General features: G+C 37.8%; 2 protein-coding genes across 2 annotated transcripts in view; both read left to right on the top strand.

Moving 5' to 3' along the window:
• LOC110381036 (dystonin) overlaps positions 1–20,005 on the top strand; it is a 206,990-nt gene that overhangs the window by 121,758 nt on the left and 65,227 nt on the right. Inside the window, 3 exon segments of the mRNA XM_064041470.1 lie at positions 7,311–7,420; positions 7,665–7,929; positions 7,931–8,140. Coding sequence (XP_063897540.1) covers positions 7,311–7,420; positions 7,665–7,929; positions 7,931–8,140 — 585 coding nt within the window.
• LOC135118734 (uncharacterized) lies at positions 8,659–9,944 on the top strand. Its single transcript, XM_064041469.1, has one exon. It carries the CDS (start codon positions 8,740–8,742, stop codon positions 9,796–9,798), a length of 1,059 nt encoding a protein of 352 aa, XP_063897539.1. The 5' UTR covers positions 8,659–8,739; the 3' UTR covers positions 9,799–9,944.

Raw genomic sequence — 20,005 nt, 5'->3', positions numbered from 1 at the left:
CCGTAGATTCAAGAATAAACCTGAGACTCTATTATGTAACCTTAAGTATTAATCTTTAACGGTAAATGCCCTAACAATTTAAGAGTTATTATACTCTTGAAAAAAACAAGGCCCAGAAAAAAAACTGTTTTTTATCTGGTTTTTTTTCAAGGTTTTTTTTCACACTAGAAAAAAAACGGTTTTTTTGCAACACTATGCATTTCTCGTCTTATTTTTTGTCACCAGTACGATTTGGTATACGTCATATTTATTGAACCAACTTTGACGAATGAGCTGTCGATCATGTGTCAGAATATTTTATTACTGTCGTCGTGTATTTCGACAGTTGGATTGGATAGTTTTGATACTTTTGGTTTTAATCCTTTTGGAGCTCTTGTTTTATTTTGATCGGATTTATAAGCAAAGTTTTGCAATGTTAGTTTGGTCATTTGAAGTCTTGCTTCACACTTTAAGAACAGTTATTCATCTTGTTCACTCACACACATCACTTCATTTTTGGAGAGACATATTTTTATTATGCCGTCCATGTTGAGATCTTCATTCATAAATTACACTAGCATACAAGTTTTACTACTTCGCCCATCTCAAGGTGAATAAAATGACTTGGTTCCGAAGTAGTCTTGGCTTTGGCCTCTCTTTCCTAACGCCGTACCTACAGTATAATGTGCCATTACTTAACCAGTTTATTTTTACTTCTTACGATACACCTTAGTCATATACTCATACAACTAAATATAGAACTTACTAAAGTGGATACTGCTCGTCTCAATAAATATTTACTTTAGTACTAATCTATGAGTTAAAATAAACTATCAATATGTTTATATGCTGTGTAAGATGATGGATTTTTAGTTGTACTCAATTTTTTTATAACGTTTTAGTCATCTTTGATTGATGATCTCTTATTGTGGATAGCTGCCAAAATAGTAAATGGTTAGTGTAGATTTTTCTGGAAATATATGCCTATTCATATTTTGTTTTGGTTATACTGATGAATCGCGTCATCATTTATTACGATCCTATAAATTTACATCCTATGAAGTTGAGTACGCGTAGATTGCAACACTGTAGAAGTTCGTCTGGTTTTAAATTCTTGCAATCTCTCCTAACAGGATCTTCCGTAACTTTACCCGGTCTCGTTGGCCCTAATGTGAAAACTAAAATTACTTCAAAGACTTCCTCTATAGACTTAACTTCCTTCATATTGTATATGTGCAATTCTTTCAAAGTTTATCTGAAACTATGCTATATGGAAGATCTTACTAAACAGCAGGAAGAGAGTTTATATTCCCAGTCATATTTTTGAATTTTGCATTTTATGGTAATTCAGAAAGTCTCAATTAAATTTTCAATCCCAATAATGTTGTATTCACGAGCCGATTCCATCCAAACCCGTGCAACGTAAGAAACTACTTTCATCATAATAACCATTAGGTACCATTGTTCCAAAGATTGACATTTACATGACACTTCAATCAGCAAATAGTAACTGAACTTGACATCCAAAATGACTCACAGCTGTTCTTTATGTTCGTAGTGTATTAGGACTAGAGACATCCCACCTGAAAACTATCGATAAATGTAGATGTCTACACAATCCCTAGCTAGACTTTCTATACGAGTATGTATAGCTTTTATATCGTACTAGCTTCCGCCCGCGGCTTTGCCCCCATCAAGTTCGGTTATATCGCGTTTCCAAGAGAATTCTCCAAGAGTCCGGGATAAAAACTATCCTACGTTCTTTCTCATGGTCAACTCTATCTCTGTACCAAATTTTATTCAAATCAGTTCAGTGGTTTAGACGTGAAAGCGTAACAGACAGACAGACAGAGTTACTTTCGCATTTATAATTTAGTAGGGATTGTATCGACATTTTGCCATCGTGTGTGGGTGAACAAACTACAATAACACCTAGTTCTAAATCTTTATTATGTTAACCGTCGCCTACACTCAGTACCTCTGTTACATCGCGTTTCAAATCCTGTAGTTGTAATATGAAGTGTTCAACTGATTCAGTTTCGATCGTGAGACAGAAATAGAGTTATACTGAATGTATGGTATTATCTCTTTCTTGCACTTCAATGTGGAATAGTCTTGTCCTGACCATTTTCTTTACTGATACTGGTTGTTTCTTGTTCTATATCGATGATTTCATCTTTATTACTTTGGAGGTCTTGATAACATACTTGACTATCATCATTATATTGCATTTATTTATGCAAAAAAGATTTGCGATTAAAGGACAATGGGCACTTTGTATGAGATTTGGTACCCGCTCCAACAGTAACGTGTGATATATCATTAGAAAGGTATTCACGTGAAGAATAATAAAAACTATGGGGCTTGCCTCAATTAGCTGTCCGATCCGAGTAATCATAAAAATTGAATTGACATAGAAACAAGTATGTCATCCATATATGCAAATTCATTAAGAGGCATATGTCGTCAGTGTAATAATTTTAAACTCAGTTAATAGACATCTTACATTGTTTGAGATACACTTTATTATAATCTAAAAGTTGTAATAGTCTATGGAGTCATACTACGGAAACACAATCGTCATCTGATTTGACAAAAGTTCAAAACATTTCTATTCATCTTTTTATAAGAAGAAAATCATCGTTATCTCAGCACCTCTTGAGGAGCAAGATTAAGTCGTAATATGTACTATGTTAACATCGCCTCTTGACTTTTCAATCTTTATTATTGTTAATACTGAAAGACTTTCATCAAATACATACCTAAGCTAGTTCTGCGTGAACTGCAAAGGTTTACACAGTCTTTTTTTAAAGCAGTCGGCAGGCAAACATTTTAAGAAAGCCAAATTCCTGTTTTTTGTTACTTTACCAGTATTTTATTCCATACAGTTGGATTTAAGAACTACATCTACGTTGATGATTTATGAACATTACACATTCTATTAGTCGATGTCACGCGAAATGGACAAAGATTTGGGACTAGTCGTCATAGTAAACATTTTTTGCCTTGCCAAGACCTACGCAATGGCACTAGAATCAACACTGTTGGACAGGGTACCAAAACGCCCATCGTCCTTTTCTTCTACTGAAAATTGTCGACGTTAATGTAAACCCAAAACAAAAATGTGAAAGACTGCCAAGTTCGATAATATAGGAATGCTTCGCATATAAAAGAAGTGAGATCTGAATAAGTACCAAGTTCCATACACATACCTCAGTTAAAAATAGTTACTTTTTAATGATGTTACTTGGCAAGTTTTCATACACCTTGTTATAAACCTACTAAACGCAATGAATCAAGTATTTAATTTTCTATTAAAACTTGCCAAGTAATCATCATTAAAAAGTAACTATTTTTAACTGAGGTATGTGTATGGAACTTGGTACTTATTCAGATCTCACTTCTTTTATATGCGAAGCATTCCTATATTATCGAACTTGGCAGTCTTTCACATTTTGTTTTGGGTGGGATTTATTTTTGTAAGGCTGTTTATTTTATTTTTTTCTTATGATTAAGTTAGTTAAGTAAATGTCTCATTTATACTATCTTTCAGATTTTTAAATATGCACTATGCTTCTTACAAAGAAATGAACTAGATTAACTAAATGGACTAGATTTACCAACTGACTGACATGACATGTTATCATATATTATGTTCGTGGATCAAAGTTACACATTCGTTATTTTCGAAAGTGACTCACACTTGGCCGTTTTCAGATTTTTACTTTGACTAAATACAAACCTTTGTAACGAATTTCAGATCGGTACGACCATTCGAAGATATATTATATAAATATAGATAAATTTAGTTCGTTTTAGTTCCTTAGGGGTATAAATTTACACTGGGTATTTTACACCTTCATTATTTTGAAACCGACTCACACTTGGCCATTTTCAGATTTTTTCCTTTACCTTGACATAAAGACCTACCTCCATGCCAAAGGACAATGGGCAGATTGGTATACCCCACCAATAGCAATGTCATATATATCATTGGATAGGCCTTTTTATGTAGAACAATATTTACTATGACAGCTTTGCTGAAATGTTTGTCCGTTCTGAGATATAGATCAAAAACTGTGCAAAAGTTAGAACTAAGTAATCTATTGATAACTCAAGTTTTTAAAGGAAAATCTAAGAACTACTAAGTGTAAGTCTTGTATGTTCTACCTGCTGTACCCGTTAAGGTCCATAATTGTTACTATTATGTAGCATTTGAATCTTTTATTGTACCAACTGGATATTGCGCGTAATGAGAAACCGCACCAATAGCAAAGTCACACATATCGATGGATAGGTCTTTTTAACTGGAACAACATTTACCATGACAGCTTTGTTCTATTGTTTGTCCGTTCTGAGATATAGATAAAAAACAATCTGAAAACTAATGCTGACCAATCTGTAATCTGATTTTCTTTGAAACAAGACTTAAAGTTATTAGTACTAAGTTTTTCCTTTAAAAACTTGAGGTATCAATAGATTACTTAGTTCTAACTTTTGCACAGTTTTTGATCTATATCTCAGAACGGACAAACATTTCAGCAAAGCTGTCATAGTAAATGTTGTTCTACATAAAAAGGCCTATCCAATGATATATATGACATTCCTATTGGTGGGGTATACCAGGTCCCATATATTTGTGCCCATTGTCCTTTCAAGTCAATACGACCATTGGAAGTGGTCTAGGTTTTTGATGAGTGAGTCAGTGAATCAGTGAATCAGTGAATAAGTGAATCAGTCAGTGAGTGTATAGTAAAAATAGCGATTTTCTGACGTCAATATCTCAAGACCTACAATAGGTATATTAATGAAATTTTGTATTTTAGATAAGTGAGGGGGTCTCAACAGATACTAGAAATTTGATATGCGTAAATAAAATAGATTTTGAGTTACAGGGGGTCGAATTTGGCCCGAAATGGTTCGTGTAATATAACCCACGGCCGGTGTGTCGCTTTTTTTGCTCGAACTTGGCGGACACACTGCCGTGTGTCTAGATATACGTTTTCATGTAATCCGTATGTATTTAGTTGTTTCCTCGAAGAAACATCTGTTCACACGCTGCAACGCGAAAGTGTTGGTATGCGTTCTGCACTATTAAACAAGACTGCAGTATTTTATTTACTATCGCATACATAATCCGGTCAGTATGTACTGTTTATGTACGTACACAATTTGTACAGTCAACTTCAGGTCAGTGGTAACAGTTTTATAGAAAAATCGTACTTATTACTATTGAGTTAAGGTACATGACAGTTACCACTAATGTGCAGTTTACTGTACTACGGGAAGCAACCGTGTATACTACGCTTGAGAGGGGACGAAATTTTGTCTCCTTGAAACGGAGCATGACCCGAATCGGCGTATTATGTTGTGATTCATTTGATGTTGAATAGATACAAATATACACATTATCGCTGACATAATGCTAATAAATATTCGCTGCTAGCGTAAACAGACAATGTAATATCAGTAACAATTACTAAATACACCACATTGTTTCCAAAATACGTGTCATAGTGTCAAGATTACCCGGGCGTCGCACCGGCGCGGTCGGCTGCGCGCGCATCGACCTCAAATTTTCCTCCGTAGTATTGAATCGGCCAGTCACTTTTCCTAACCTCAAAATCGACCCAAACAGCTGTTTCGTAATTCCTTATGAAACAACACACGTAATTAATGAAAATTACCGCACGGACAATCACACGGGACGTCTAGACGCTTCGGATGCCATTACGAAATGGTTCAAATTTAGAATTCGGCGATATTTTTTTTCAATTTACGGTTTTCTTGGCTTTCATTCAGTTTCCAACCAGCCGGGTTCGCGGATAGCTGTATTTTTAAATTGGCTTGCGATTGTTAAATTATAAAAACTCTTTTGTTGTTGAAACAGAAATATTGTTTAAAATAAAACTTGTGCTATTTTCTTTAGCTATACTGTAGGTTAATTTCGTTAGTCATGATAATAGTTTATGTAAATGTTATAATATGAAGTGCAGTGTACATTGTAAGACATGTATGTGTTAAGTGAACCTTATAAATAATATACTATAGTGTTGTGTTATAAATTGTGTTAAAATGGAGGAGGACTACGAGTATGACTTCGCGTACGAGTGCCGGGTTGGTATCCTACTATATTGGTTTATTGCGTCGAATATTTGTGATTTGAACCAATGTTTGATCCAATGCGGACAATGCATTAAACGCACGTGACTGCGCATCTTTGAATACCTGTACAAACATGTATGATTGACCTGCCTTGATACTTTTGAAACAACAGCAAAACTTATAGCTGAAAAATTAATAAAATATTATTCGAAATTTAAAACAAGTTGCCAATACTTTCTATAACGATAAAACTATTTATCAGCCAATTAAACAGGTGAAAATGTGGGTCGTTACATTTAAGACATTTACCAATATTTTTGGTCTTTTCGACTGTATTGGGCAGTCCCTCAAATAATACCAGTTAAGTCGTCGATGCCTTATATGAAAAACTCGATGTTTTGCAACACTAACTTACTTTTGTGAGGTCAATGACCCCGGTCGAAGCATCGGTGTTTCGCAGCCAGTTTTTGCCGTAAAATGTCTCGCCGGCTCTATTTCAGTGGTTATAGAATGAAATTGTATAATGCATCGATACCATTCATCATTTATTTTGTAAAAAATACAATAATTCAAAAGCATCTGTATAATTTATTAAGTTTTACATATTGTCTTTCGTAAATCTTAATCCTACACAAGACAAAAGTTTTCTTGGACCACTTTCAATTAGACCTCAGAAAGGACCAAATAAAGAGCAAGAAATAATCATTTTAAGCATTTTTATAACAGTTTATTTAAGCGTAATCATTAGATCGAGAAAATAATAAACTGAATAAGACGTTATCAGTTCTCATTATGAACGGCCAATTGGTTTATCTGTCATCGTATATCGTTTAGATATGATCGATTTTTTTCGACTAAATATCGCTTGCAAGAGTTTTGTTTTTGTCTATTTGTCATATTAAACTAATTATGAGTTATGACAAGTGTAAAATTATGATCGACTTAAATGACAAAACCGCTTGCTTATTTATACGACTAATCGCCTATTGTCATGTGAATAGATCTGTTATACGATAGACCCTTTCAAGATCTAGGTACTATAGTCTATCGTTTCAAACAAAAAACGAGCCATCAATATTTTATGTGCAAATATAAAATAAGATTTATGTTCATTTGCCATTATAAAATTCCCCAACATTATCTTAGATCACGAAACAACTACATACTTATAGATAGACAATTGACGTTTGACAGTTGATTTGACGTTTTTATTTTTTAATTTTCAGCGTCTCGTTGAGGCGATGGCGCCTCGGTCGGCGCGATCATTCCGCCAAGAGTTCAACATGCAAGACTTGACCACTGAACATACCTACACTTCGCATTATACCACAGAAAAGTAAGTAATCTACATAACTAGTTCATATGTATTTTTGAATGCAGTAATAAATTAGAAGATACTATGTGACATTTATTGCTATAAAATTTGCACAATTTGATAAGATACCGTTAGATAGAATTTCCTGTTCAAAACATTTGTCTCCTATTTATTTTTTCGTTAGATACAAGATTAAGTCATTAAAATGACAACATGCATTAATTAGTAATAATAAAGACTAATCAAGCTTTCCTCCTAAAACCAGATACGTCAGAACGTCACACTCAACCGAGCTAGACGGTCAACCAGTTGTTAAATCCATGACCAATGGCAAATTAAATTCACCTAATTACACAACCAAAACAATCATAACAGAAGATGACAGACCTGACGTAAGAAAACTTAAACGAGTCCACAGAATGTATGAAGGACCAAACATTATTGAATCTAAAGGTATATTGCATCCCGAGACTAGAGAAATACTCACAGTCGGTCAAGCAATCAGCATGAGAATACTTGATGTTCGAACGGAAGGTTGCTCTCTGCCCCGACACAAGGCAGACAATGACTATTGAACAAGCGGCCCAAGAAGGTCTCATAGACCCTAAACTTGCTGCACGGTTAACAGGACCGTGCGGTATGACAGAAGATGGAAACGAAGTCACATTATTAGAAGCTATACAGAGAGAATTATATGATGCCGAACAAGGACTATCAGATCCTGCAGAGAAGAGAATCAAGGTAACTGTTGAAGGCGAACAGTCATCACAAGGAATGAGTATCTCGGATGCATTGAATCGAGGACAAGTTGATTTACAGAGAGGTCTATACAGACTACCAAATGGAAGCTACATAACTATTGCCGAAGCCTATCAAAGAGGATACCTCATTTATAACGAGATTATCAAAATAAAATCGAGTGCTTTGTGTCTGTCTGACGCAATTAGTCAAGATTTAGTTGATAATAGCGGTTGGATTTTGGATAGGAATTCGGGCGATAGATACCAAATTGACGTTGCTATTCAAAATGAACTTATTAATCCTAATATTAGGGAAGTAGTTGATCCTAAAAATGATACTAAAGTTACGCTTGCTGAAGCAATAGAGAAGAATATAATAAATACTAAACATTCTAAATACATTCATACAGTAACTAAAGAAAAACTTACTTTCAAAGACGCGGCAATCAAGCGGTATATTTGCAAACCCATGACACTCAAAGACGTCTGCGACAACAATCTTATGACCAACGATGGTAAGATTCTATCCCCTGCTAATCGAGCTCCTTTGAACATCCTTGAAGCTATTTCAGCAGGCGTTCTCGATAGCGATAACGTAAAATGCATCACAAATACAACGACAGGTGGTCTCTTGACACTGTCGGAGGCTTTAGGCGCAAAATAATTTTACACGACAATAAATTCCGTGATAACCTGACAGGAGAAATTTGCACTATTCCTGAGGCAGTAGACCGTGGCCTTATAACTTCTGTTTCACAAAGATCCATTTTCGATATAGACGGTTTCAAAGATCCAAAAACAGGAGAATTTGTATCTTTCAACATTGCTCTGAGCAAAGGCAATCTCAAATACGTAAACGGTGAGACTTTCCTTAAATCCGAAACTGGAGACTGGGTATTCTTAGAAGACTGCACTAAGGTGTCTTTAGTTAGGGCTGAAGTTTTAGAAATGTTTAATCGTAAGATAGGCGTGTATGAGAATGGTAAGGAATTGTCAGTTTTAGATGCAGTTTTCAAAAATGTTCTAGATCCAAAGACTGGTCATTTGTTAGACTCAACAACCAAAAGGCCTATTCCTTTCAACAAAGCTGTAGAAATAAATATGATTACTCCCGAAGGCGCGGCTTTACTAAATTCGCTTCTTAATATTACACTTACTTTACAAACTGTTACCAAAACAGTTAAGCGCTATGTAACAGTAACTAATACAAGTGGTACACAGAGATCTGAAACAATAATCACGTTCGCAGAGGCGATAAGACGTGGCCTTATTGATGAAAATACACAAACCTTTACTGATCCTACCACTGGAACAGTCTTCCCAATACAACAAGCCTTAGACGAAGGCTTGCTAGGAGTTGAAAAGAACGAACCACGCGTTGTCCATATATCTGATCGTGTTAGCAAGAAGGATTTGGTACCCGGCCAAGTAGTCGAACTTAAAATTACGAAAAAGTCCTACATCAAAGATTTACCACCAAGTCCTGAAGGTAAAGTGCAAAGAGATAGTAGTAGGCCTGAAACTGTTAAAAGCCCTGACTTTGCCATTCATGAAATGCAACCGCGCGAGGGTATGGTACAAGAAATTAGGACAGTTACTTCAAAATCGGTCGTTAGTGAACCGACTGTTACATCTATGACTATTAAAAGAATACAATAGAGTTACCACGCGGTGGTTGGACGTTAAAGGAAGCTATACAACAAAATCTCTTTGACCCAACTACCGGTATGTTTATTATTCCTGGCACAGACAGAGTTTTAGATCTGGAGGAGGCTATTAAGATTAATATTGTCAACGGTGACTCTGCAAATGTAGTAGATCCCAAATCTAGAAAAGAAGTTCCGCTTTACCGAGCTTTAGAGTCACGTATTATCGATAGTACCGGTCATTACAAACATAAAACTGAAATAATCACAATGAAAGAGGCAATCGAACGTAGGTTCATTACTTTCATTCAATTAACTTCAACAACACACTCGCAAAAAGTTATTACTATAACGTCAGTAGCGGGCATGCCTGACAAGATGGAAATATCTGAAATGTATGATACTCCCTCTCATGAAACTATTTCTGAAGATCAATCTGCCTTGGAACCAGTTCAGGTTACTCCTGGAGTCATCTTTGATCCAGCCACTGCTTTAGTTATTTCCACCTCGTCAGGTGTATCTGAAAACGTTTTAGAAGCAGTAGACCGCGGAATACTACCAGCAAATAGTGTTAAAGTAATTGAACCTCAATCGGGTAGGGCAATATCACTAAAACAAGCCGTTGATAAAGGTATTGTCAATCCGAAAACAGGTGAATATACGGACAAGACAGGGAAGAGGATAACTCTAGTTGATGCAGCTAAAATAGGTCTGGTAGCTGTGGTTGGAGCACCTTTAGTTGCTGCATCTAAAGTTATTCAAGTGGTTAAAAGTACGATGGTTGTGGACCCTCAAACAGGTGAAAACCTTCCAATGGAAGTTGCTTACGAAAGAGGTTTAGTAGATCCAATAACTTACAAAAAATATGAGGAATCAATTAGGGATAGAACTCCTGACATGGAGGTAACTGAAGAAGTTAAGACTTCTAGTACCAGTGTTGTGACCTATTCACAAGTTACCACGACAAAAACATTACCATCTGAAACTACCATAACAGTTGTAGTCGATCCAAAAACTGGGGAGAAGCTGCCCATTGAAGTTGCGTACGAAAGGGGCCTCATTGACCCAGTATCATACAAAAAATATGAACTATCAATAAAAGAAAAATCTCCTGATTATGAACAAAGGGTAATTAGTTCACCAAGCTCTAGTGGTGTTACGTTTACACAAGTATCCAGTGTTACTACACCAGACAAAATGATCACTATGGTTGTTGACCCCAAAACGGGTGAACAGCTTCCTATTGAAGTAGCATATGAAAGGGGAATTGTAGATCCTATTACATTCAAAATATACCAAGATGCTCTTGCTATTAAACAGCAAGAAGTCCAACCTGTAACAGGTAAAACTGTACCGGGTACAAGCACAGTTACAATCTCTCAGGTCAGCAAACCCGTATCCGTCGGAGCGGCAGTTTCTGAGGGATTCATTACAGTAGAATCAATTCAAAATAGTCTTTCAGCTGACAATAGAAGAGTTATTGAATCTACTACAACCACTGATAAAACAAAAACAAAACCTACTGATGTGGTCCAAATCATCAAGTCTACAATTAGTACTAAGCCTAAGTATAAAGTTAACATTGGCAGGGAGCAAACGCCTGAAGCTCAGGTCTTAGAAAAACCAGTAGTGTTACAAAAACTTAGGAAACATGTCGTTACTCCTCTCGAGGCTGTCGAACAGGGATTGGTAGATAAAGAAACAGCTAAAATTCTAGAATCTGTAAGAGTGTACAAAGATGAAAGTGGTTCACCGATTACACTTGAAATAGCTATAGAGAAAGGTATTATTGATGAAAACAAAGGCAAAATTGTGGACCCCGTTCGAGGTGATGTTCTTACGATAAAGGAGGCCATAAAAAGAGGTATTTTAGATATTGAAGGTCAGGATGAAGTATTGATCCCATTAGCTAGGAGTCTAACTATTCCAGAAGTTCTGGAGCAGGGACTTCTTGATCCGGTAACGGGTAAAATAGTTCATCCTGAAACTGGAAGCCTCTTAACTCTCAGGGAAGCCATCATTTGCGACATTGTAGATCCTTTATCTAGCATTACTCTTGCGCCAGGAAAGAAGATCACATTGGCGGAAGCCGTTGAAAGGAATATTATAGATAACGACAAGAATGTCGTTAAAACAAGTGATGGACCACTCGATTTCGTATCAGCAGTAAACGCTCAGGTGTTCTCTGATTCTGAAATCAAGCCCATCATTGACATCCCGCCAGCAGCCATGACACTTAATATTGCGATCAAAAAGAACCTTATAAACCCACATACAGGAGAGATGAAACATCCTCTAACAGGCGAAATGACACCTGTGGGTGATGCTGTTAAGAAAGATCTGATCATGGCCATTCCTTACCCTCAAACATCAGAGACGATAACGCTGGAGGAAGCTCTTGATAAAGGAGTTGTGAACCTCAAACAAGCTACATTTACTGATCCCAAGTCTAAAGAAGTAATTCCATTGGATAAGGCTTTAGAAAAAGGTCTTCTAGCTATCAAACCAATGACAGATATGCAAGCAACTGGTATTATAACCACTACTACTGAAACATTTACGTCTCAGCACACAGTCACAACTAAGATGATCGAACTTCTTGCTGATTACGTTCTCGTGAGCTCAAATGAGGTTCAAAATACCAAGACTGGGGAAATTATATCTATTGATGAGGCCCGCCGCCAAGGTATTATTCGAGATGAACAAACAAGCAAGGAACAATTTACGACTAACGATACGAACTTCAGCTTTGAAGATGCACTTAATCTCGGATACATTAACATCGAAACAGGTACATTTACACACCCTAAGACTGGTGAAACGGTAACAATTTCTGAAGCCGTCACCACTGGTCTATTGAATACCGAAGTTCCATCAGAATCAGGAAAATCAAGTCCAAAGAAGCAAGTTTTAGAAATGTTGGACCTTAATGAGGCGTTTGAGCTCCTCTTTGATGAGAAAACGCAGAAGTTTAGAGATCCAAAGTCACCAAACAAAGTGCTCACATTCAAAGAAGCGCTTGACAAGAAGATTATTAACCCTGATTCTGTTATTTACAATGTAGAAGCTGGAAAGCCAGTTACTTTGAAAGAAGCGCTTAATTCGGGATTAATTGACAAGAAGACAGGAAAGTTGAAAGAACCTAAAACAGGCAAGTCTCTTGATATTAAAAACGCTGCAAAGATGGGATTGATTGCTGTTGTCGCGGCTCCAGTATTAGCTGGAATGGCTGTTGTACAAGGAGCTAAGTCAGTTACCAGCAAGATAATGCAGCCTAAACAAGAACAAGCTGTTGAGTCTTCCAGTCGTATTGTTACCTCAGAAAAGACAACAGTATATGAACCAGTTGTGCATGACAAAGACAAGAAATCATCGGATAAAGATAAGAGACCAATTGATTCTGATGTTCACAAACCTGGAAAAGTAGATGATAAACCACAAAAATCATCACCACAAACACCGATAGCAACAGAACAAGCACCGATAACGGTTAGTAAGACTGTAACTGTCACAAAGAAACCTGATGCATACGGCATTCAAGAAGAATTAGTTGCAAGTCAAGATACTACCGTAACTGAGAATGTGGTTGTCGAAAAAACCACCATTGTTACCAGTAAAGATGAAAAGCCTGAAGATGAACGTTTGAAACAAAAACCTAAATCAATTCAAGAACTCAAACCCGACCAGCCGAGCACCGATGTTGTCACCGAGCAGACAACTGTAACCGAGGTTCTTAAAAAACCTAAAGAACTCGTTCCTAAGGATGTCGATACTACGAAGGGTAAACATATTGCTGAAAAGCCTAGTCCTACAGTGGATATGGAACACGTGGTGTTTGAAGAGAAACCAGTGATTCAAGAATTCACAGAACGCACTGCTGAAGGTGAAGAAGTAGTTACTGTGACAAAAACTACTGTAACTAAAACCATTTATGATACAGCAGAAGAAGCTGTACCAAGTGATAAGCAAGATCAATCACCTACCAGCTTGTCTCAGCCAGGCAAAGAAAGAACACCAACTAGTGAAAGTAAAACTGTTGTTCAAGAAAAGACGACTGTTGTGACTAGCGCTCCTGAGCAAACTACAGTTAAACCCGCCGATATACAAACATTACCATCACAACGACCAGAGGACTTGAGTTCAAAGCCTGGTTACAGCTTTACGAAATTCGATGATGGCCCGACCATCGAAGAAATCCATGAGGTAACTCCCGATGGAAAAGAAATTACCAGAATAGTTAAAACAACGGTATCCAAGTCAGAGCCAACTGAGTTCATTACTGAACATAGTAGTACTGTGATAACTTCCTCATCCTCCACATTTACCACCGTCGAAATAACACAAAATGAATCATCTTCATACCAAGTAGTTACTGAAGAAACAAGTGGACCTCAGGACTACACAGAGACCGTTATACAAGAATATCAGGTCACAGAAGCTCCAGATGAACCTGATGATGTTCAAGCAACAAGACAATACAAAGTGTCGCCACCTAGTGAAAAAGAGGAAAGAACTGACAAAGACAGTGCTCTTGCCAAAGGTGTATTACCAACTGACAAAGTCAAAGAAGTTACAGAACCTAAAGAAAAACCTGCTCAGATACAGAAAGCTCTTGAACCTGAGAAGCCTGTAGAAGTCGCTCCGGGTGTAATTTACGACCCCAATACTTCAGTTGTTATTTCTGCCAAGGAAGGGGTGGCTGATAATTTACTGGAAGCTGTAAATAAGGGAATAGTACCCGCAGATACTGTTAAGGTTGTTGAACCAAAGACGGGTAAAGAAATTACTTTGAAAGAAGCTATTAAAAAGGGTGTTGTTGACAGTAAAACCGGAGAGATTAAAGATAAATCTGGTAAGAAGATTAGTATTGGCGATGCAGCTAAGATAGGTTTGATAGCCGTAGTCGGTGCACCTATATTAGCTGCAGCTAAAGTAGTCCAAGTAGTAAAGAACGCTGTCGTAGTTGATCCTAAAACAGGCGAAAAGCTTCCATTGGATGAAGCACGTGAGAAAGGTCTTGTCGATCCTGATACTTATAAGAAGTATGAGCAATTGATCAAGACAACTACTCCTGAAGAAATAACAACTGTAAGCTATGATGTGACTACTACTCAAGGGCCAACAGAAGTTACTTACACAGAGACTATCATTCAACATGGTACTGTCACCACGACACATACTGTTCAAGAACTTAGCAGTCAAACAACTGAGACTCCCACAACAGTCATCTCTGAAATTACCACTTCTACCGCCCCTGAACAGAAAATGATTGGAGTAGGTAAAACAACACCAATCATTACTGTTAATGATGGTAAATCGGTTTCTGCTATGCTTATCGATGCTGAACGACAGCCTCTGAGAGTAATTGAAGAGATCACTGAACAAAATGTAACAAAAGAAAAATCTGAACCTATCAAACCCCTTTACGAAAATATACAACTAATTGACGCTATTGCTCAAGGTAAAATTGAACCTAAAGTTTGCAGAATTATCATTAACGGTGTTGAGTCGCCACTCACAGTACAGGACTCCTTAGAACAGGAACAGATAAGTAGGTTCGCTCCAGTTGATGTAATATCTAAAAACTGCGTAGTAGTCAAAGAGCTTAAACCAAGTTATTCTGTAGCTATTTCTCAAAGACTGACTCCGGAAGAGTTATCAGAAATGGGAGTATATGACATAGAAAAACAGGTATTCTTGAATCCTGAAACTGGTGCTAAAATTACTTTTGAAGAACTAGTTTACGGTTTACAAATTTTCGACCCAGAAACTCTCTTAGTAAAAGATTTAGGTTCTAAATCTGACGATTACATCTCCTTTGATGAAGCTATTGCCAGGCCCATTATCGATAAAACAACAGGGCATATGGTTAATCCTAAGACTGGCAAACGCGTACCTTTCCTAGAATGTGTACAATTAGGGTGGATAGTTGAAAAACCAGAGGACGTCTCTATTCCAGAACAGGTAACCATTGAATCAGCATTAGAACAAGGTCTGTACAACGCGAAAACGGGTGAGATTAAGGACGTCAATACCGGAGCATTAGTGCCGATAGGACAAGCTATTGAAAAGGGATTAGTCGACCAGGAATCTCTACTCATTAAGGTGCCCCGTACTAATGAAATAATTTCTCTGTCAGACGCTATTGAACGTAACATCATTGAAATTCACGAGGGTGTTATAACCATTGTGGAAACACGTGAAATTATCGAAATATCTGTAGCTATACAACGCGGTTTTATCACTGTTATTCGTAGACCCATTTCCATCGAAGCGGTCATTGAGAATGATATGTACGAGCCGAAAACAGGTAAAATTAAGGACAAAGTGACGGAACAGTTAGTTAGTGTCGGGGATGCAGTAGATAGGAATATCGTCCATCCAACAATTTCAGAAATTAAAGATACTGCTTTAGAGAAATTCGTTCCTCTATCTGAAGCTCTTGATACTAAATTAATTGATCCCGAAACAGGCAAAATCAAGGACAAAAAGACTGGTAAAGACATTCCATTAGACGATGCATTAAAGAAGGGATTAGTTGCAACCAAAGCGGTGACTTTCTCTCTGTTTGATATTATAGAATTAGGATATTATTCTCCCGAAACTGGAAAAGTTATGAACCCTAGAACTGGTCAATTTATTACATTGAAGGAAGCCATACACGATAAACTTGTAGATCCTTCTGAGGTTAAGATCAAAGATGATAAATCTGAAGCAGTTGTGCCATTTGATAAAGCTGTCAAGTCGGGTCTTATTGATTTAGAAAAAGGTGTTATTACTTCCCCACTATGTAATCTCAAAGATGCTTGCGATAAAGGATACTTGCTCAGTGACAAAAAGCCTTGGTCACTACAAGAAGGTCTTGTGCAAGGCTTCTACGACCCAGAAACAGGTCTTCTCACTATAAATGACGTTACCATGACTCTTGAAGACGCAATTAAGATTGGTAACATCAACCCCGAAGCTCTGACTGTTAGGAACTCTGTTACTGGAGAAATTATTTCATTAGCGGACGCCATTAAAGTAGGTATTGTTGACTCTAAAGAAGGTAAAGTTAGAGATCCCATTTACGGTGATAAGATTTCCCTCACTGACGCTTCAGAGCGAGGTTTAATTGTACCTGCTAAACGTAAACTTAGCTTACCAGAAGCAGTCTTCAAAGGCTTTTACGATCCTAAAACTGGCAAATTCTCGAACCCTCTAAGCAAAGAAAAGATACCTACAGATAGGGCTATTAAGAAACGTTTGATTGATCCGCAGTCTACATTAGTTCACGCTGCCGGTAAAGTAATTCCATTCGAATTTGCAGTAGATAGAGGTATCGTTGATAGTAGGACCGGCACCATCAGGCTAGGTGACGAGAATATTGATTTCCGCGAAGCATTCGAAAGGGAATACTTGTTGAGGTACGCAAACCAATGTCTCTCATAGAAGCACTTGAAAAGGGCGTTTACAACGAAATTACCGGACTATTTATGGACCCACAGAGTGGTAAAAAATACACTCTAGTGGAAGCCATCAAAATGGGCCTAGTCGATGCTCATTCTGTCCATATCTTAGACAACAGGCTAGGCAAATGGGATAAGATTACTTTACCAGAATCTTTAGAAACCGGGGTTATTGATGATCAGACTGGTAAGATTAGAAATATTAACAGCGACAACGAAGAAATCAGTCTTCGTAAAGCATTCGAAATAGGATTGTTAGTAGATAGCAAGGCGCCTATCAGTCTTCAACGTGCGTTACACCAAGGTCTTTACGATGATAGCACCGGTAAAATCATCGACCCAGCGACGAATCGCAAGATTACCTTGCATGAGGCTATCAGAAGGTCTATCATCAGTCCAAAATATCTTTGCTATTTTGACAAGAAATCTGAAAAACCTTTGTCGCTAGGTGATTGTTGTCGCAGCGAGATTATCGACAGGAGAAGTGGCAAATTCCATGAGCCAGGTTCCGATGTTGCAATCTCACTGTCTGAAGCAATGAGCTTAGGTCTTATTGTAGATATTGAAAGCGCAGGATTCACTCTATATGAAGCTCTAGCTATGAATATGTATAGTATCAACGAACTTGCATTTATACATCCCGTTTCCGAAAGACCAATCACTCTTAAGACGGCTATAGCCGAAGAATTAATCAATCCCGAGACGTCACTTGTAAAACATATTCCAAGCAGTAAATATATCAAATTAACCGAAGCTATTGAAAGTGGCATTATTGATGACGAGAACAGCATTTATATCTTACCAAACGGCAATCAAATCAACCTCCTTGATGCTAAGCATCGCGGCCTGATAGTAACAACTAAGAAGAATCTGAGCCTTGAAGAGATAATCAGAAACGGTCTTTTCAGAGCTGATAACGGTAAGATTGTTGATCCTAGCACCAACGAATTTATCGATATCAACAAAGCTATTGAAATTAACCTACTCAACCCTGATCTTACCGTAGTTAAAGATAACTTCACAAACAAATTCAAGCCTCTTCCAAATGCTATTCAACAAGGAGACGTAGACGTTAGCAAGGGTAGGGTTATTGACACAAAGGCGAAGAAAACATATAGTTTAGACATCGCGTTTGACAAAGGTCTTCTCGTGACCGTTATCCAACCTCTAACGTCTCAGACAGCTAAGAAACATGTCGCAGAATCGTTAGCCTCTAAAGAGCCGACTCTTAGAGAATTCACATTAGACGAAGCTATAAAATACGAATTTATCGATCCCGAAACAGCTGTCATTAAAGACCCTCATAAGAATAAATACATTCCATTAAAGTTAGGTATCACTGAGGGCATTATCGATAAAAACGCGAAGGGCTCATTCGATACACAGAATAGGTCCCGTACGCTTTGTTTCGTCTTTGAAAATGGTTTGATTGTGTATGTCCGCGAACCTCTAACGTTTGAGCAAGCGATCGAAGAAGGTCACTTAAACGTCGCTACCGCTCGATTTACGGATCCACATTCCAACGAAGTGCTAACAATTCGAGACGCGGCCGCTTTAGGCTACATAGACCCAGACACAGCGCTCATAAAAGATAATCTCAAGAAAAGGCTAGTCAAACTCCCCGAGGCGTTCCGTAAAGGCCTTATGGACGCCGAAAAGGGCAACATACTAGACACAGAGACCTCTAAACTAAACACCTTAACGGCCGCCATTGAAAGTGGGCTCCTCATGACTCCTAAGAAGAGCTTCAGCTTAATTGAAACCTTGAACTTCGGTATTTACAATCCTACCACCGGAGCTCTCAATGATCCATTCATTACGACCAGCGTGATGGACAGGAAGAGGTTGAACTTAGGCGAAGCGATTGCTCAAGGAATCGTAGACCCATCAAGCACTGTCGTTAAAGAACCCGAGACAGGAAAGATAATGCCATTGGTACAGGCGATGGAACAGAAACTAGTTGATCCCGTCGAAGGCAGGCTCACCATAGATCCAGTTAAATCTATCAGTCTGGACTTAGTCAAAGCTCTGAAGAAGGGCTACTTGCTGCCAGCAGAAACAAGGGTAAGATTCTTTCATTTCGCTTTTGTCTTTGTGCTTCTATCGAGCAGAGGTGTTGCTTTACATCTTCCTATTTCCATTCTTAGAAGGTGATCTCTATCTAAGCGTTTGGCTTAAACCATGGCATGGCACGACCACCGGACTTTTAGTGTCGACTTTCGGGGTTGTTGAGCAAAACTAGTTATGTCACAGTTTTTATGTATATTGTGGCCCACACATATTGTCAAACAGACAACATGATAGATGTTTAAATAAATAGATATTTTTCTTTGAGAGTAGTGACAGCACTTATACATACTATATTATTCACTTACATTTTTGATTTCAGTAAGGTTAGCTTTCCACTTCTTAGACGAGAAATTCAGCTTAAGACGTAGTGTAAAACTTCAGTGCCTTGTGTTGTCCTTAAACGCTTATATTAGGTTAGAGCGCTGGTCAATCGCTGGTTTTTCGCTGAAGAACTAGCGATTGCGAAGTGTGCTTACCACCCATTGTACTAAGGCTCGATGTATGTTGTTTTTTATTTCCAGCCGTTGCCTGCGATGCTAAAGAACCCTTTTGAGCTAAATCGTGAATGCTTGCCTGTGAGGGATCATATTAACGACGATATAAAGAACCATCACCGTTTCGCCAAATACCTAACCTCCCATTCACATTGTGCTAAGAATTTGAGGTCGCGATGGTGGGTTCGAGGGGCCCATTCGACCTATC

Source organism: Helicoverpa armigera, chromosome 25 (assembly GCF_030705265.1).
Source record: "Helicoverpa armigera isolate CAAS_96S chromosome 25, ASM3070526v1, whole genome shotgun sequence".
Taxonomy (NCBI): Eukaryota; Metazoa; Arthropoda; class Insecta; order Lepidoptera; family Noctuidae; genus Helicoverpa; species Helicoverpa armigera.
This window is presented reverse-complemented; position numbering and strand designations above follow the sequence as displayed.